Source organism: Canis lupus, chromosome 5 (genome assembly GCF_003254725.2).
Source record: "Canis lupus dingo isolate Sandy chromosome 5, ASM325472v2, whole genome shotgun sequence".
Lineage (NCBI taxonomy): Eukaryota > Metazoa > Chordata > Mammalia > Carnivora > Canidae > Canis > Canis lupus.
In genome coordinates, this window is record NC_064247.1 from 12930633 (window position 1) to 12951320 (window position 20688).

Here is a 20688-nt window from a genome sequence, read left to right on the forward strand (position 1 = left end):
CTACTGTCATCCTCATTTGGGGGTGACCAGAGGCTCAGTGACCCCCTCATGGGCTCATGTGTTCCTGGTGTACTTTGCTCTCCAGGTAGAAGATTCCAAGACTATGAGCCTGCGTGAGCACCCGCTTGCTAAGTGCTGGGCATCGTTGTAGACAGTTTGGTGTAACTTTGCTCAACCACTGGGAGGTAAACAAAGTCTTAATATCATCTCTGTCTTACAGATGAGAAACTGAAATTGAGAAATGAAATCCAGCCCATAAGTACCAGAGAGATTTGAATCCGGAACTCTCAATGTGAAGTCCCCTGACTCAACACTGGAGAGGAGTGTCCTGGAAAGAATCAGTGCTTTGGGGCCATCTCTATGGATACCATCACTTGTGGATACCATCACTGAGCTCAGTTTCTTCTTTTCTTAAATAAAGATGATACTAACCTAGCACAGTCACTCTGAGGATTGATGACCTGACATATTAAGTCTACGGTAGAGTCTCAGTAAATAGAAAACCTCTCCCCTATTATCACTTCCTTCTATTAGGATATACTTTTATGAAGGCGTTTTTACTCTACAGATTGGCTTTCTCTTTGCCTTTCATTTCTCTGTTCCTGGTGCCCTCAGATCTTTTCTACCTCCTCACCCATGGTCACCCCCACCTTCTTTGCTCACATTCTTTCCCCCACCTGGAAGGACCTCCCAAAGCCAAATCCCACACATCTGTCTGGACTCATTTCATATTGCACTTCTGCCCGGAAGTCTTCCTTGGTAGATCACGTCTCTGAGTCACAAAGTACAGCACATCATACGATAACAGTATGTGCTGCTCACTCTGGAGCTCCGGGTCATCTTCCCATTTCTCTTTGATATTTTAGTCGGCCAAAATTTGACCTGGGCAGGGCATGGATGAAACCAGGAGCCAGAAGAAATCTACCTACAAGTCTGTGTACTCTAAAGATCTGCAAAGATCCCCACTCTCCCCAGGGATGATAGGTACCTATTCTTTAAAACTTTCTTTAGCTTTTATGCATACCATCACTCCTTAATAGTGTTTTACAATCCAAGGACAGAGAGGACACTACAGAGAAATAAATTGCATGGCAATAATAGCTCTGCCCACAAGTACCAACTCAACAGTTCTGCACTACGTACTGAAAGCCAATCCTTTTTCCTCTGGGCTAAAGGACTATCTCCACTCCCGTTGACTACAATACCATACGGCTTTGGAGTTGAAGGCTAGTTCAGCACTGATTAAAAATGTCCGTATAGAGGGATTTTCACATTTGTCTCTAAATTATGAATGTTATAACATTGACTGCAGGTTTATGGTGATAGCAAATAACATGACTTATTTAAATGGCTCTCACTTTATGACTTATTGTGTTGTCTGAATTTGTCTGAAAGTCTGGAACATACAGACGTGAAGTAATAAAACTTCCCCTGGCCCCTGAAATGCCTCTGTGAAATTATTTAATTGAGCAGCTTGGCTCTGCCAACAGGAGGGCTGGTTAAAAAAAAAAAAATCTCTGAACACAGAAGCAGTGGTTGTCTCTCACTAGGCTCAAAGAAGATTGTGTTTCTGATTTGCAGCTGTTACTCAGCCCCATCCTCGGTCTGCAAGACCCTGACCAGATTAACCCCTTAGTACTCAAGTCTTCCTTGATCAGATATGTACGCTCTGGTCCCTCTGGTCAGACCCCATGTGCATAAGGTTTGGCTGAGACATGCTGGGGGATGCCTCAAACTTGAGCCCTGACCCTCCACCTGAGGAAAGCATGTTCTCCATGACTGCTTTTGTCCACATGCCTCTCTCTTAAAAAGGCACTTAAAAGAATTTCCTCCAGCTCTGCAAAGGAGGAGTGGTGAGAAGCTATTCCCAGCAGCCATCACACCAGGAAAAGAGGGATTTACCCCCATTTCACCACATTTTGTACCCACAATGCCACCAAATTGTGCTCTGTGTAGTACAAAAGCAATCCAGAAACACTTCCCACTGGGTAGAGTTCATAGTCTGAGAGGACAGCAAACATGGCCAGGCAACAAAATGGATTTGGCAGGGGGCAGACTCAGTAACCCTGTACTGTGAATGAACTCCAACGAGAAAACTGATAGCAGGAGCAGGGACAGAGATCATAGCAGATAAGCTGCAGAAAAGACCAGAGAGGCCATGGAGGCAGATTTAAAAGGTTTGGGAACATATTGCAAGGTCCCACTAGATGTGGTGGTCGGGAGAAACCGTGGAGCTTTTCTTCCTGTAGGTGACATATGAATGCTCTCAGAATTCCAGCTTTATAATTGACAACATCTGCTATTAATTCCTCCTTGGTGTGGTTAAGGGTCACCAAGAATGTCACTACCTTCTCTGAGATGACAGCCACCAAACCATCCACATGCTCCTTGGGATCCTAAAGCTCAGAAACCAGAGATTAAAAAGAGAAGCCTGTATATGTGTATGCAATGTGTGTGTGTGTGTGTGTGTGTGTGTGTGTGTGTGTGTGAGAGAGAGAGAGAGAGAGAGAGAGAGAGTTAATTCTTAGCTCTAAGATGTTTCTGTTAAAAGGGCTTAGTAGCAAAGCAAGAATACTTCCATAGCAATGGATAAGCCTCACCCAGATCTTGGTTTCTAGGAACATTCCCCCCTGAGCAGAATTAGAGCTTCTTGGAGCAATGGCTGATTCTAGTCTGGGGTAGGGAAGGTTACAGAAATGAATGTAGAGAATCTTGTTTCCCAGAAAGTAAGAAGGTGACCAAGGCACACCAAAAGGACATAGAAGGCAGCCTGAAGGGCTCCCACAGGCCAAGTCTGGGAAAATTTTAAGACCAAAATCATGAACAAATGTAACATGAAATATAAATAATTGAAAAAATAGGAATTTGGATGTCCATATTGATAAGATCTATGATTGACACTTAGGTTGCTATGTGTCCATCCATAGCCGAATGGATAAAGATGTGGTATATATACATACAATGGAATATTACTCAGCTATTGAGAAAGAATGAAATCTTGCTATTTGCAATGACGTGATTGGAGCTAGAGTGTACTATGCTAAGTGAAATAAGTCAGTCAGAGAAAGACAAATACCATATGATTTCACTCCTACATGGAGTTTAAGAAACAAAACAGATGAACAAACAAAGAAGAAAGAGACAAACAGAAAAAACGGACTCCTGAATACAGAGAACAAGCAGGTGGTTGCCAGAGGGGGATGGGAGGAGTGGTGAAATACATAAAGGGGGTTAGAAGTATACTTATTATAGTGATGAGCACTGAGAAATATATGGAATTGTTGAATCATATTATATAGCTGAAACTCATATAACAAGGTGTGTTAATCATACTTTGATAAAAAGATGATTGAGATAAGATGGACAGATGGATGGATGGATGACTGGATGGATGGATGGATGGATGGATGGATAATAGATGGATAAACAGGCAGACACACAGAAGAGAAGGGACGTCTCTTGCTTATAGCAGAATGATATCTATGGTTTGCTAAAAGTGGACAGAGTGCTGGAGCTGGAAACCATCAGCTTGTAATGATCATGCTAAAGAGCAATACAAGCAAAGATCATCAGTGGACACTAAATTGAGGTGGGGGATTTCAATATCAGCCTATAGCTAGCATTTTGTCCCACTTGCTTTACCATCCTCTCTCACAGTCTCTGCAAGATACTTGCATGTTCTTCAAGTATCTCCCACAGAGTGGAGACATTTGACAACATCTGAGCAGGGGACCAGCATGCCCATCACCACTGAGAGGTTGGACAGAGCATGCACTACATGTGATGGGATACCACGAGAAAACACACATCACCTATGCAGGAGTCTGAGAGGGCATGCACAGCAGAACCTAATCATGAGGAAACACCAAACCTAAATGGAGGGCCATTCTATTTTAAAAGGTAGAAAGCTGTATTCTTTAAAAATTACAATAAAAGAGAAAAGAGAAAGAAAGCTAAGGGATTTTTCTAGATTAAAGAAGACTACAGAGATGTGACAGCTGTAAACACAACATGTGGTCCTGGACTAGATCTGTATTGAGAGGTGGGGGGGGGCATAAAGGACTTTATGAGTCAATTGACAAAATTGAAATATGGATATTAAATGATGGTATCAGTGTTAAATTTCCTAAGGTCAGTAACTATACTGTGGTTCTGTAAATGAGTGTCATTATCCAAAGGAAATACACACTGAAGTATTTCAGTGGGGCAAAGGGGGTATGAAGTACCCAATTTACTTTCAAATGCAGAGAGAGAGCTCAAGAGAGAATAATAAAGCAAATGGGGCAAAATATTAACTGTGGGTTAATCTGGGTAATGGGTATGCAGATAGCCTTGCAACATTTCCATAACTTTGCAGTTATTTCAAAATAAAAAGTCTGAGAAATAAACCGACTTAGATAATAAAAGGAGATATTGTGGAAGAGAGATGAACAGATGTAGATGATGGAGTCCTAACGGTGCCATTGGTTTTGGTTTTGGTTTGGGGCTGATCTTTTTTGGTGAGAAAGGGATGGGGTGCAGCAGTTCTTGCTCCAGGCATGGGTCCTGCCCTCTCCACCACTCTTCCTGCCTCCTCCTGGTCTCCCCCATCACCAAAGGGTGTTGTATGTCGGGCCTTCTCAGCAATTATTCTAATTACTACTAGCCCTGCCACCGCCCTGCTGAGAGGGGTCAGATCCCCCGGGGACAAAATGAAAAAACAGCAACGTGGGACTTGCCCCCAGGGAGCAGTGCTAATCTCTACTCGGTGAAAGGCACTCTGATGGATCGCCTTCTGTTGAAAGAAGGAAGCCGTTCTTTGCCAAGAGAGGAGGCACCAATGGAGCCATCACAAAGGCTTCCAGTCTTTGATATGACATGGATCCTCCAGGAGCTAAAACCAAGAGTCAATAGGATGGCTAATCCTTCCACAATGAAGAGACACCGTCTTACGAGAAACAGAAATGAAGGTGAGAAACAGTTCTGGTTTGGGGTGAGGGGCCACCCAAAGGACCCAGGCGACTAGGAGGGTACCCACAAGAATCAGACTGCCCTTGAGTTCAATTCCACCCCCTCCCAGGTGTCCTCCCGCATCCCGGAGCCCCGAACTTACGGCAGAAGTCATAGGTCCGCCAGGGGCCCACCTCCACATCGGCGTTCTTGCAAGCGCTTGCATACCGGGCCACCGAGTCACAGAGCTCCGACTCGTTGCCTCCGCTCTGGCAGAGGCGGAAGAGGCAGGTGCGGTAGTAGGCCGTGACGTTGACCACCCCGTGGCACTCGAGGAAGGAGCTGTTGGAGGGGTCGTTGATGATGCCACACCTGGAGCGGCTCCGGTAGAATTTGAGCAGCTCCGAGTCGTTGTTGCAGGCCTTCAGCAGATCCCCGCACTCCCCGTTGCAGATCTCCTCGAAGGTCGTCCAGCTTTCCAGGAACACCGCCAGGTTGTCCGTGCACTTGCCGTTGGGGAGGCAAAACTCATCGCTGGCGTTGGCATTAAAGAAGCCACACAACCCGCCGGTGCAGTTGAAGTAAGTGGTGGAGAGCCGGATGTACAGCAGGCCGATGTCCGAGTACTGGACGGTCACCACGCCCCGGGACTCTACTGTCGTGCTGTTTTTGTTTCGATAGATTTCCAGCTTCCCCGAAGGATGGAAAAAAGGTAATTCCACTTCCTGCCCGTTCAGCTGAAAAATCAAATCACTGTCATCAATTCCAGATGCGCACAGGGTACCCACAATTTCCTAGGCTATGAAATGAAGACGTGGTTCTGCCCGGGGACTCGCCCTTTGAGAAATGTCACGAAGCTGGCGGGCTATGGAAACCACACTGACATACACAGACTGCTTCTTCGTGGCCATCTCCATTTCTTTCTTTCTCGACTCCTCGGATTCAACATATTTGCATACTATTTGCATATGCGTAAGACCCTAAGCAAGCCCAAAACAAAAGTGAAATGTGAGCAAACATTGTCTTGACATATATGTGGCTCCTTCCATCTGCCTGACAGCTCCACGGAGGGTACCCTTCCTTCCCCATCTTTCTGGCCCCTTCCTTTCCTTCCAGTTTGACTGTTCCTGCGTCCCAGCCCCTTGGGGACATTTATATCTAATTATCTAGCGTCCACCCATCTATCTAGCTTCCACTGTTTACTATTCTTTTAATAAATTGATCTCAGACAGTGTGTCGTGGGAATGAAAGCAGCCTCTTCGGTTTGTGGATGTGTGCTTTCCAATCTCCTGGCACAGGACTGCGTGGACATCTGTTTTCTAAATTAGATCTCCTGGGCACCTGGGTGGCTCAGTGGTTGAGCATCTGGCTTTGGCTCAGGGCGTGATCCCGGGGTCCTGGGATGGAGTCCCGCATCGGGCTCCCCGCAGGGAGCCTGCTTCTCCCTCTGCCTACCTCTCTCTTTATATCTCTCACGAACAGATAAATAAAATCTTTAAAATAAATAAATAAATAAATAAATAAATAAATAAATAAATAAATTCTGTGATTTTACAAAATCCATGCTGACCTGGGAGCAGGGAGATCCACCTACCATCATACCAGCTCCACCCCCAATTAGCTGTGAGGACCTTGTCCCTCACTTAGCCCTTTGGGACCTTCATATGCAAACAAATAGTGGCACTAGGTGACCCCTAATGATCCTTCTAGAACAAATGATCTGGATGCCTAATGATGAATATTTTAGACCAGGTCAGAGGGACAGGAGGTGCTCCTGCGGGAGCCGTCTACATTACCCCGCATGGGTTCCCATCTACAGGTAGGAGAGTCAGTATAGTACAGAGTCAAGAGTACAGACTTTGAAACCAGCCCGCCGGGGCTCAAATGCCACTTGATGGCTGTGTGCCCCCGAGGAAGTTACTCGACCTCTCTGTGCCTCACTCTTCTCACAGGTAAAATGTCAATGAGGATGAAAACATATTCCTCATGGGATTAGGTGTGATACTGCTTAGAATAGTGCTTGGCACATAGTAAGCGTCTGATAAGCATCGGCTGTTATGCAGAGCTAGTCCTGCTGTAGCTATGTCTAATTTGAGAGATTCCAGCCTCACTTTGTTTCACATCCCCCCTCACTACCCCCCACCCCGGCCCGAGAAACTGATTTGGTGCTGAATGTTAGAAAATGTGATTTTGCAAAATCCATGCTGGCCTGGGAACAGGGAGATCCACTTGCCATCATGCCAGCTCCACCACCACTTAGCTGTATGGTCCCTGTCCCTCACTTAGCCCTTTGGGATCTTCATATGCAAACAAATAGTGGCACTAGGGGACCCCTAATGATCCTTCTAGAACAAATGATCTGGATGCCTAATGATGAATATTTTAGACCCCTTCGGAGCCATTGCCTTCCTGGAATCCACTCGTGGTCGGAGGCAGAGAGGCACGCCTGCAGAACACAGCTCCTTCACTTGGCCAGACTCCTCAGAAGAGCCTCCAGGGCATCAAGGGTCTTACCTTGACTTCCGAAGCGCCGACGCCTCCTATCTTGACCTCCTGGTCGGCCACCAGGATGCGGACACCTCGCAGCCAAGCAGGCCCCACGTCGGGCTTCTTCTTGTTAATGTCGATTTCTACGTACTCGGGCCGCTCGGGGCAGGTCTTGAGGAGGGTGTAGGAGAACTCGGCGGGGAAGGCGTAGGCGGCGCCGTCGAAGGTGTGCAGCACCTGGTGCTGGCTGAGCAGACACACGGTCTCGCGCTTGGGGAAGCAGCCCTGGTAGCCGTCCTCCACGGCGCACACCTCCCCGCTGCGGCAGGTCTTGTTGAAGCAGTAGACGTCGCCGCCCTCCTCGCACAGGCACTGCACCGTGCAGTTGGCCGTGGCCCAGAAGAACTCCCCCATGGTGTAGTAGTGGCCGTCGAAGTCACAGCCACACTTGTGCAGCGGGACACACTGGCTGGTGCTGAGCACAAAGCCTTCGTTACACTCGCAGCCCTCCGTGCACGGCGTGGCGCAGTTCTGGGAGGCCGTCAGGTCGGAGCAGGTGTCGGGGCAGCTGCTGGTGCACACGGAGTAGTGGCTGAAGCTCGGGCACTGCAGCGTGGACACTGACGTGGGGGAGAGGAGAGAATGTGACAGCAGGTGAATGCCCCAGGTGCCAACCACGGGGATCCAGCACGCACAGGGGCTGCAGGAAGGGCGCTCCTTCTGGACCATTTAGCTCCTAGAATGAGGGCCCAGTGGCCACTCATCAGGGAAGAGACTTGAGGTGGTGTCTGTAGAAACAAGCTCCAATGCTTTGTGATCACCACTGGGAAACGTGATTGAACTGTGAACTTGACTCTCATTGGATCATCTTGACTGAATTAAACCAGGTTGCTGACCTGACTAGACTGATTGGTCAACACTGATTAATGAATGGATGACCTACAACCAACAGGATGCCTTAAGATCTTCGACTGATGGACCTAGAGGTTGATCTGATCTTAAACAGCCCGGCCCATTCTTAGGAGAAAAAACAGGTCCAACTTGCAGGACAAATGAAAAATGTAACTGTGGGAGCAGCCTCTTGAAAACATGAAATTTCTAACAGGGAGGACACTCGAAAATACCTCGTTGGGCAGAGAAGGCTGTGAAAATGAATACTCTGCGGTCTTAAAAATAAGAAAGAACCTTGGTTATCTGAAGATTATGTGCACACCTGCTCCTCCAGACTAGGTTGGAAATAGATGCCTTCTCAAGGCCCTTCTTGCCTCAGAAATGTCGGTTCTTATTTTAAGTCCATCTGAGTCTACATAAATATTTGAGTCGGGTTGACTGCAAGAGGCAGGGGCTCAAGGGACTGGTAAACTAGCTGTCTGGATCAACTAGAATTCATCCCACTAACATGAGAGAGGTGGGGGGAATGTGGAAGGTAGGAAAGTAGTACCACTAGGGGGAAAAATAGCCATTATGGGCAATTTAGTTAGGCATTGTGGATGCTCTTAGATTATACAAGGGTCTTAGATTATACCAAAAAAAAAAAAAAAAAAAAAAAGCCACAATCTCAAGTTGAGTCAGGATTTGGATGCTCCAGGCATCATAGAGGTTAGTCAATCACACAACGAAGCAACAAGAAAACACTGTCTCTTAGAGTTTTGATCAATTCTCTAAGAATTGAAGCTGATACATGATGATTTTGTGACTCCAATAGACAGTGATAGGAAAACAAAACAAAACAAAAAAAAACCTCCCTTTAGCCTTGGAACTGAATGAAACTTTGAAACCTTCTCATCTGCATGGGAATCTAAAATGCATGGATATAATGTTCTGTGTGCTCACGTGGAGAAAACCAAAGGCCAGGAAAAGAACAGAATTCTGAGAAGCTGTTCTTTTGTTGGCTTATGTTAAGAATTTACATAACCAGGAAAAGAGAGGTTTACTTGGGACAGAAGGGGAGAACAAGACGACTAAATGGTACAAAACACTTAATGGAAAAGGTAGGTCGAAAGAAACTCAACTTTCCCACACTGTTGGGGCTTTCCCTAACTGCTTAGCATTTCCGAAAAAGGGTTTCCTTTCCCGATATTCTATGCTCCCTGGCTGCAGCCCTTTTCCCACCGACACCAGTGGGTCAGAGGAAAGCTGCAGAGCCAGAGACACAGAAGCTAGAGGAATGGAAGGTGGAGAAGAAAGAGCCACAGAACAAATGCTGTTGGTTCCATTTGGGAGGTGAATGGTTTCCCCCAAAGCTGGTGGGGATTACTCAGACCAGCGTCTGTGTTTACCCAGTGGCCACAAAGGTAAATGCTTCCACCTCTGAAAACCCCACCGCCTGGCTGAGCTCTGGGAGAGCCGTCCCTTCCTCCAGCCAAGCATTTCCTGCCACGCATTCCGCGTCCCTGGACCATTTATGCCCATCGGCAGTTTCTTGTTTTCTGGCTATGCTGTTGGGGGGGGGGGGGAAGGGGGGGAGTAGAGATCTTTGACCCTTCATTCTTCACGATATATGGCTATTTTAACGTCACTCTCACTCTTGGGGATTTGACTCAACAAGGAGATTTCTGGTGGAGCCCGGACAGCCTCTCCCCAGCCCCCTGCACAGGCACGGCCTTGCGTGGGGACAGGATGCCAGCTTACCGCACCCGGTCTGGACCCGCCAGTCTCCGATGGGGATGCCGAGGCCTTGGCACACGAGCGCGTAGGCCTGGATGGCTTGACAGAGGAGCGTCCCGTTGTCCCTCACGCTGCACAGGTCGTACACGCAGCTGTGCACGAAGGCCGTGGGGTCCACGGCGGTGCCGCACTCCCACAGGGGCCCGTCCGTCTTGTTGAGGAAGCCACAGTAGTCGGGCCCGAAGAAGAGCGCTTCGGTGGCCGCGTCACACACGGTGCAGTTGTCCACGCAGCCCGAGTCACACTTCCAGTCGGCGTGGTACACCCGCCAGCTCTCCCCGAGGTCCAGCACGGACGTGGCCGGCCTGCCGTCGGGGCGCAGGAAGTCGTCCAGCGGGTTTTTATTGTAGTTCCCACAGAGCCCGCACGTGGAGTTTATATAGGAGCCTGGGATGGAAATGGAGGCGTAGTGCTGGCCGTCAAACGTCACTAAGAGCCCAAAATCCGTTTCCACGGCCGTAGACATGCCACTCTGGTAGATTTTCACCGCCCCCAAGTCTAACGTGACCGGCAAGGAAGTCACTAGGTCATTAACCTGCCAACAACAGTAATGGTAAAAGGCAGGTGAGCAGGTGCCAGGGCAGTGGGTCCGGCTGAGGTCGGGAAAGGGAGGCAAAGCGACTCAGTGCTCCAGAGAGAATGCCCCCCCCCCAAAACCAGGGCTCCAGGAAGCTTGCCTTCCATCAAGGCAGAGGCCTGGGGCAACCCACAAAAGCAGGGTGGCGTGGGTCGGCCGAGCACTGTGTGCATTTGAGCCATGACAGATGTGCGTTGCCACCGTCATTCTAGACTTCTCTGGGGACCAGGTGGCTGTCAATCCTTCCTGGCTGGCTCTATGGCTAGCTTCAGATCTTTTCGGTAAAGACAGGTCACCGTGCCTTTCCTTTTTTACTCTTCCAAATTCATTCCTTTAAGTCTCAGCTGGAGTCACATATTTTGCCTGACCTCGTCACTAGGGCCTATAGCAGTCTCTGACCCCTCCTCCCAGCTGAAATGTGTACCATAAGCTGGTCCCCACAATTTAGCTTTGACGCTGCCCTGGTATTATTCTCTGAGTGTTTCACTCTGTTACCTCTGTTACAGGACTGTATCGTGTAATCATTCAGCAACAGCCAACAAATTTAAATGCTTACTGGGTACCAAGCACTATGTTAGGTGCTGAGAAATAAAGAACAAAGAAAATAACTATTATTCAGCCATCAAAAAAATGAACTCTTGCCATTTGCAACGACGTGGATGGAACTAGAGGATATTATGCTAAGTGAAATAAGTCAATCAGAGAAAGACAATTATCTTATGATCTCACTCATATGTGGAATTTAAGAAACAAAACAGGATCATAGGGCAAGAGAGGAAAAAATAAGACAAAATGAAATCTGAGAGGGAGACAAAATATACGAGACTCTTAATCATGGGAAACACACTGAGGGTCACTGGAGGGGGAGGCAGGTGGGGGAATGGGGTAACTGGGTGATGGGCATAAGGAGGGCACATGATGGAATGAGCACTGGGTGTTGTATAAGGCTTTTGAATCCCTGAACTCTACTTCTGAAACCAATAATGCATTACATGTTAATTAATTAAATTTAAATTTAAAAAATTTTTAAAGCAAATACTTGCCCCTGCCCCTCACGGAGGTCTCAGTCTACTGATTTATCTGTTTTAAATCTGCATTAATGGATCATGCAATGAGAGAACAGTAAGTGAACACTATATCCAGCCTGGGGGAGTCAGACAAGACTTTTTGGAGGCAGTTAAGTCTGCCCGGGGTCTTTAAGGATGAACCGAAGTGGCCAAAGAAAGAGTGGGGGCAGGGAATTGCAGACAAGAGAATAAAGGCAGCATGGTTAGAAACAGCTGCGTGAGTGTGGGGACATTCATCCGGTGTTACTGGACTGCAGAGGGGAAGGGGTGGCTGGATGGAAGGCTGGAGACATGGGCAAGGTCCATGGTCCATTCACACTCAACAGATGGTGATTTAGGCCTTTCTGTGTGTCAAGCACTCTCCTAAGAGTTGGGGATTAGCAATGAGTGAAACAGGACACACATCTCTGCCCCATGGAACTTATATTTTAGTTGAGGAGACCAACAACAAACAAAATAAATAAATAAAATATATGCCTGGTATGCCTGGTAAGTGTTATGCAGAAGAACAGAGCAAGGAAATGGGAATCAAAGTGCTAGGGAAGAGGGTTCTTAACTTGAAATAGGATGGTCAGGGAAGGGGACATTTGAGATGAGGAGGCAAGCCATGCTGTTATCTGGGGTGAGAGTGGATCACACAGAGGTGACAGCCAGGCCCTAAGGTAGAGTGTGCCTGGATGCTCCCGGGACCTCAAGGGGCTGGCGTGGCTGGAGCAGGGACAGTAGGGAGAGGGCAGTGGTAGATGATGCCAGAGAGATAAAAGCAGTCAGAACAGGTAGACCTTTGTCGGCCATTGTAAAGACTTTGGCCTTGACTCTGAGCAAGATGGAGAGCCAAGAGGGTGTCCAGAGCAAAAGATTGACACGATCTGACTTCCGTTTTAAGAGAATTTCTCTGGCCTCCCTAGTGGGAATAGACCTTGGAGGGCACTTTAAGCCATGTGTCAAAACAAAACAAACTCCACAAAAACAAAAGCAAATAAGACAACTTGGATTTCTATTCTGCAGTGAAGGCCCCAGAAGGTTTTAAGTAAGGGATTGACCTAGTTAGATTTGCATTTCAGAAAGCCCACTCTGGCCAGCATGTCAAGATTAGAAGCAGAGAAGCCAGACAGGGAACTGATGTACAAGTCCAGGGGAATGGGGCATCAAGGCCCAAACTACATAAGACACGCGAGGGTGGGATGAGCTCATGGAGTCCACTCAGGCCTCATGTTTTTTTTTGCAGTGGGGAGTGAGAAGTGGGGGAACAGTCAAGAGTGAGTCCCAAGTGTCTGACTCATGTAAGTAGGTGGCTTGAGAAGCCTCCAACAGAGAGAGTTCACTTTCTTCTTTTTTTTAGGCTTAACATGCCTAGCACCTGTAGACATCATGTTTGTGGTCTGGGATGGGACGGTTAGCCTAGCTCAGTCCTAGGTGGGACAGCCTGTAAGTGCATAGTCAAGGCACTGGACCCATACCAATTTCAGGTATGCAGGGAAGACAAGGGTCTTCATGGCCACCATTGTTGCTACTTCCTGAGTTTTCTAGGATGTGAGGTAGTAGCTTGTCCCAGCATCACTCGAAGATTTACCAAGGTAAATGCCATGTGCAATTGCCTGTCTCTAGAGATTAGTAGGACTAAATGGGGGAGGGGACAAAAAAATAGGCTTGGGAAATAAGCCATCCCACAGAGAGCTACAAGTAGAAAGAAAAACCTAGGAATTGATTGATCCATCCTTATCTCCTAGGTAGCAGGTTAGCCAATAAGGGTGAGAAAAGCCATGCTATAAGGAAGGTCAGCTAGAAAGGGCACCGGATGACTTTTATGTGCTGTCCATGCTGAGATAGAAATGAAACCTTCCCCAAGGTTGGTATAATTTTAAGTGCCGAACATGCCAGTTGCTGGGCACCTTCCTCCACTCTCACTCAAACTCCTGCTAACAAAGGGCAGTCTTCTGGGTCTCGAAGCAGGAGCCGTGGGGTGGGCCATCTCTGAATATTGCAACAGTTCCCACCCCTCTCCCCGACAATCATTTCTCTGCACTGGATCTTGTCACACTTAGACTGACTTAAGTCCTGGGCTGACCACAGGCACCACACTGGCCTGGTTTATACCTTCCTTCCTGATGTAAGTGTTCACTGCACTCCCGTTCACTCCCACATGAAACGTGTCTCTGTTTAAACCACAAATTAGAGAGTCACTGTGTTTGTCTCCCACAGCGCCCCGAGGAGGAGCTCCTGGGTGATTTCTTATTTCCTTCCTCCAGTCCCAGGCCTCAATTCTCAACTAGCCAGCAGGAGATGAACCTCACCTCTTCCCTTCCCTTCTCTCTATATTCTAATAATTTCTCTCTTTGACAGGATGTGGGTACAGGGGAGGTTAGGAGAGAGAAGTAGAATTGTAGAAGCATAGGTCTTAGAATGAAAAGAGATTTCAGTGGCAATGGCAATGTGGGAACTGCCACGTATAAGGTGCTTACTGGGTGTCAAGCTTTATACTAGATATTGCTCATGTGGCTGTTCTATTTCATCCTCATGACAAACATATAAGGACCTTATCATCTCCTTTTGCTGATGAGGAAATTGAGGTTCAGGGCTTGCATGACTGGTAGGTGATAGGGCTGGGCTCCAAAGCCACTGCTCTCTGCTACCTCTGTCCCAGTGCTGAGCAGGGGTAGCTAAGTCCAGATACTGCTCTAGAGCCCTGTCACCATTAGCATATACAATCCTAAATGGCTTGTTCTGTTATTTGAGGACAATCCAAAGGGGGAAAATTAATATATAGAAACCAGTCCCCAGGGACGCCTGGGTGGCTCAGTGGTGCATAGGCTTGGGAAATAAGCTAAGTGGTTGAGCATCTGCCTTAGGCTCAGGGCATGAGCCCTGGTCCAGGGTTCGAGTCCCATTCCGGGCTCCTGCATGGAGCCTACTTCTCCCTCTGCCTGTGTCTCTGCCTCTCTCTCTGTGTCTCTCATGAATAAATAGATAAAGTATTTTAGAAAGAAAGAAAGAAAGAAAGAAAGAAAGAAAGAAAGAAAGAAAGAAAGAAACCAACCAGTCCCCAGCATACAGAGAAAGGTGATCTGTACCTTGCAAGAACAGATCTTACTGGCCATTCCCGGCCAGGCCGAGTGTGTCTGGAGAAGTCAGCTGCCCCCCAGACATTTCCTTCGTGCTTCCCATCCCTCTCCCTGATTGTCCCCACTTCACCCTGGGTGGGGGCTCCGCCGGCCAAGGAGCCACCCTCCCAGCAGAGCAGGTGTATCCAGAGACACTTGGAAGCCATTTGGCAAAAGGAAAAGGAAGCCATTGTTAGCTGACAGTTGGAGTCGCATAACCTTTTCTTTCTGAAACATTTACATTCATATCCACAACTCCCTGTCGCTACAGAAAATTGAGGAATCCATGCCCTACGCTTGGACGATGGAAAAGACCCATACAAAATTAGCAGAGCCGCTGGGCCTGAAAGAAATGACAGTGCCCCTTTCCTTCTGACAAAAATTCTGACTGTGAGTGAAAAAGAATTTTAATCAAAATGGAAAATAGAAATAAAGCTTAATGGTTTCTTCCTCACCTACAGATATCATACATATCATCCCCAGAATACAGGCGAGCAGGGGAATGCTGGCGAACGTTTTTCTAGCTTGCAATAGTAGCATCTATCTACAATGCTTCACATTCACATTTACAAGGAGAGCACGATAGAAATTTAAAAGGGAAAAACTCTGAACTTCTGTACCTGAACTCTTACCTTGATGCGATATGCAGAGCTGTCCCTAGAGAGACTAACCAAATAATAAGCAAATTGGCATTTCAGCCACAGTAAAAACTCACTTTCCTAATTATGACCGTGATAAGCTGTACAGACCTAGGACACGCAGAGCTAGAGAAAGTGAAATTAGTTCCTCGGCCCTGCCTTTTGTTGGACATGCTGTGTCAATTAAAACTACAACACATATTAAAAAAAAAAAAAAAAAAAGGAAGAAGAAGAAGAAGGAAAGAAATCCCCTCATTGGCATCCGTTCTGGTTTGTAATCTCTGTAATGACCTCCAAGCATGGGGATTAAGGATTGCGCGGGGTGACAGCAATCAACCCCTTGTGGTCTCGGCTGTTATTGCTTGAATAAATACGTGGTTGCAACAAGGTTGGCATTAACATGTGAAAATTAGGGCCTCCACAAATTGAGTAATTGCTAGTGGCTTTTTGCTCTCCCGCCTTTATGGATGCCCCGGCTTGAAATCCAGGTGAACGGTGACAGGAATCATTTGCATATGCTAAACAGACCAGCAGAGGCCCGCCTTCCTCTCTCTCATTCCAGGCAGGAGTAGGGATCCTATTAAAGGGTGTTTGGACAAAGCTTTCACAGAACCTGCCCCCTGCCCCACCCCTCACCCCCCAAGAGCTCACCAAGCCTAGTCCAGGTGTCCACACAAGTAGTGCCTCTGGAAACACTGAACAGTTTGGAGCTTTCTCTAACAATGAAGCAGTAGCTCGTAGGCAAACAGGATGGTGGATGGGTGAGAACGGTTAATGACAGGCTGTACTGAGTCATGAGTGTGTACCCTGCGTTTGCACCATCTCCAGGACATGACCATGTGGCTACCACTGTTGCAAGCCAGGTCCGTGAGAAATTGGGCTTACCTCTCTTCCAGTAACTTCAGAAGTAGCTTGGACATGTGTGCACATATGTGTGTCTGTGTGTGTGAGAGCCTGTGTGTCTGTGTGTATCCGTGTTTATGAGGTTACTAGGAATGTAAATGTACTTTAAGTCCTATAGCAGACAGGCATATCAAGGAGAGAGCTGGGGTGGGCTCTTGTACAAATAAGATTTAGCGTCGTAAAAATTTTTTACAAGATATTTGCAAGAAGAGCCACGCATCACTTTGGTACGGACATCACACAGCAGAACTGGCAGCTCTGAGAAAGTCTTCCCCGGGCTGAAGAACCTCCAGCTTCTCTATCTTCCCAGGAGGGATGGAGGGGGTCTCACCTTGACTTTTCCGTAGCTTCCCTTGGGGATGAGAATCTTGTAGCCATTCAACTCCACAGAGAGCTCCTTCACCCAGGAGACAGCAGAGCCCCCACGGTGTTCGTTCTTGGCCTCCACGCTGAAGAAGGGGAGGCTGGAAGTCTGCAAACACTGTCGGGCCAACAGGTAGGCACAGGAGCCTTGGAAGTGGAAGAGGAAGCCATCAAAAGTGTGGTAGTGTGGCTCCCCGAACACCACGCACGTGCTGGTCTCCACGGGGCTGCAGTAGTAGAATTTGCCTTTGGGTTCACACACTTCATAGGGGCTGCAGGAGGCGTCCTGGCAGTAGATCTCGTTGTTGAAGTCCAGGCAGCGACACTTGATGGTACAGTTCAGGTCATCCCAAAACACTTCCCCTCGCCGAAGGAACTGTCCTGCGGAAGAATGACACGAGAGCCAACATTTATTGAGCACTTACCCTCTGTGCCAGTCAGGGGGCTGATGTGCTCCCTGCATTATACCCTGTAATCCACACAAGAACCCTACTTGGCAGGTGTTATCCACCTCACTTGACAGAAGAGGAAACTGAGGCTTCGGAGCACTCAGCCACTCAGGGGTAAGGCCAGGTTCCAGGCCCAGGCTGTGGGTGTCCCAGGCTACCTCTTGGCATCATTGTCTCCACACCTGAGAAGCACACTCTCATTCAAGGGAGGACATATCGTCTTAATCCACAGCAAAGGCTATGACCCACAGGAATCATATCCTTCCCATCAGGAATAAGAGGAAGGGTGTTCTGGAAACAGGTCCAGTTTATCCTGGTAACTAAGCAATACAGTTGCTTCACATGCTAATTTGTTGACTCGTTCACTCACTCATTCATTCAGCAAACATTTGTTGGGGGCCCTGTAGGTGCCAGAAGAGATCAATAAGCATGACTCAGGAGTCAGACACACAAGTTTAAACCCCAAACTCCCTGGGAGGATTCTGGAAGGGCTGAACTCTGACTTCAAGGGCTCACAAATCCTGCAGACACTGCTTACGCAGAACCTGCATTATACAAGTTGTCTTCTCTCCACCCAAGGCCCTGCCCAAATCTCATCTTTATCCACGGAGCAGAACTTCTCAACAGAATCCAGGTCAGGAGGAGAAGCGAGTGTGTGTGTGTGTGTGTGTGTGTGTGTGTGTGTGTGTGTGCTAATTTAAAAAGTATTTACTACTATTTGGTAGACAATCAGTCCTTAAAACCATTTGCCCAAATACATGATCTCTCCCCCACCCCGCCAGCCACCAAACCTTCCAACTTTGCCAGCTGTTAATATCAACCCTCAATTAAAATAGAAGCATCTTGGGTAGGGGCCTGTGATCTTGTCCTTCCTCAGTTGGGTGTCAGAGCCAAGAGACCTGGAAAGTGGTCACAGCTCTGCCATCAGCTTCCAAGACTACTGGCTTACTTCCCTCTGCCTCAGGCTTCTGACCTGTAAAATGTGGGCAGTGTTATTGCCTCATCCCAAGGGGAATAATGAGACTCTAACAAGTCGGTACATATTGATAGAGGTGGAGGCATTTGTAAATTGAGAATGTCTGAAAAGGAAAGCATCAAAGATACAACATTAAGAAATGTAAATAATGGGGGCACTTGGGTGGTTCAGTTGGTTAAGCGTCTGCCTTTGGCTCAGGTCATGATTCCAGGAACCTGGGATGGAGCCATCATCGGGCTCCCTGCTCAGTGGGGAGCCTGCTTCTCCCTCCCTTCCCCGCCTGTGCTCTCTGTCCCTATCTCTCTCTCTCTCTCAAATAAATAAATAAAATCTTAAAAAAAAAAGTGAAAGAAAAGATTACAAAAAAAGAAGCAAAGTAAATAATGTCATACACCAGGAGTTCACCATAGCTTGAAACTGTAGTTTGGAAAGATTGCTCAGGTTTTTTTTTGTAACACTGAATACTTAGTGAAGAGCATAGGCTGCAAGATTGACCCAAACAGAAGGCATGGGTGCCTCAGGACCAGTCCTCTCTGTATCTGTGCAACAGGAACAATGATGTCTCCCAAGGCAATTACGTTTCGTACCTGTTGAGAACAGAGCCCAAATATGGGATAATGGATTTATTCACATTCCCAGCAGGTCATATGCATCAGTCCTGAAGACAGGGCCTGAACCTCAATGCTCTTTGGCACCGGCCCAGGCTGCATACATTTTAACAGCCTCCACTAAGTATGATTTCCAGTCTCTGCTTTTTCAGGCTTCCAATAAATGAGAGGAAAATGCCTTTGAATAGAGGAGGTTTAGACCAAAAGGTAGACTCTTGGAGATAATTTTGTTTGCAAAATGATGATATAATAAACCAGCTCTATGCAAATTTTCCCCTGCTATCACCCAGGGCAAACCCAATTCTCATTAGATTGATATATGTCCAGTGGCACATCAAAATGCACGGCAGTCTGTAGAAGGATATTGGATTTGTCCTGAATGTAAAACCCAAACCCATAACTCAGGGCGAGAAGAATGAAGTCAAAGTGGAGACTTTGTACACGGCTGGCATCTGACCAGCTCTATGGGTCTGCAAGCCAATGTTTTCCATTATCACAGCATTTCATTCCCAGGACTCAGGCGAGAGGCTGTCCCTGGGCACTTAGGTTGCACAGCCACAGGGGCCGAGGCATTGGGTGGGTCCCTAGTCCAGGCCATAAAGAGGAGAGAGATAAGGTGGTATTGGCTTGGTATCTCTCACAGACCTTAAGTGAAGCTGTCTTTACACTCTTTAAGGGAGGAGGGCACCATCTCTGAAAGACAGGGGAGCTTTATAGCTAGGTTCTTTGCCATCTAGTTTCATACCGGCTCAGCTCCAAAAACATTGATTTACTATTTGGAACATGGAGGACTTTACAGAGTCCACAGAGACAAGGATGCCCAGGCAGGCCATCTGTACAGATGACTTTTCCGTTAGAGCAAAGTCAGGAGGTTTGATCAAGCCTGACCACAGTGCAGGGAATGGGGCAGAGAGCGTGGCCCTTTCAGGCCAGGTGAACTAGGTTTTTCTGCATATTACATAAGCTGAAGCTGAGTCAAAAGAGAAATCCGAGCTGCTGAGACATGCAGGTCCCCAGACCATGCTTTCTATCCAAGGGGGCAAGAGACCTCCTGAAATCTGCATCCTAACCCAAAACTTTTCTTAAACATCTACAAACACTTTCCCCAGGGTCTTCCTCTGTGCTTCCACAGCCACCTACCCTCTTGTCCATCACAGTATGTCCTATATTGTGTCATCATTGTTCCGGTGGCTGTCTTTCTTTCCACAGCAGCATCATGGGAACCAGAGCTCCTTCATCTTCAACACCTACTGGAGACGCCAGTACCTGGCTGGGGCTTTGAAATGTTCTTTGGAAAGGAGCAATGGCTGGTGGGCTAAGTGGATGGATGAGTAGACGGTTGGGTGAACAGACAGCTGAATGGATGATTTCCTACTTCTAGTTGCTCTAACCTCCACTCCAGAAGCAGAAATACTAACAGAAATACGGTTTTCTGAATATTTTTAGGCATGTGAGAAGCAGGAATCTACAATCCAGGATGTTCTTGGGCGAGTCCTGAGCTGTTTTGCACATTCAAAGAGGTTTTGGTGGTTCAGAGAAGGCCCCAAACTTTGGATGTCAATGTAAAGAAAATTCGGAGAGGCTCTACTACCACTTGTTCACACAGACCTAAAACCAGCTTTGACACCCCCCCAAAAAAAGAATTCCTGTGTGTTTTGCTGCTGCAGCGAGGAGTTTAGGAGAAGCCACCCTAAAGACGATGATGACACTCTCTCCCCTTTCTTTCTAATCATCCTGGGAAGCGCTGGTTTACTCTCGTGGAGACTTGGCAACGCTCCGAGCTCGCCCACTCCTGTGGATCTACAAAGTGCAGATGGCAGAGCAGGAGTAAAGAGGAGAAGAAAAATGGAAAGGCAGGGAATGGCAACAACAACAATAACGACAAAAATAACGTTAAACGGGAGGGCTCCCTTCTGTCCCTCT

At 47.4% G+C, this 20688-nt stretch overlaps 1 protein-coding gene across 1 annotated transcript in view; it reads right to left on the bottom strand.

Moving 5' to 3' along the window:
• Positions 1 to 20688, bottom strand: part of TECTA (tectorin alpha) — a 65995-nt gene that overhangs the window by 37622 nt on the left and 7685 nt on the right. Inside the window, exons 5-8 of the mRNA XM_049109864.1 lie at positions 16701 to 17113; positions 10048 to 10618; positions 7444 to 8036; positions 5093 to 5666 (exon numbers count right to left, since the gene is read on the bottom strand). Coding sequence (XP_048965821.1) covers positions 5093 to 5666; positions 7444 to 8036; positions 10048 to 10618; positions 16701 to 17113 — 2151 coding nt within the window. The remainder of the gene's footprint in view (positions 1 to 5092; positions 5667 to 7443; positions 8037 to 10047; positions 10619 to 16700; positions 17114 to 20688) is intronic.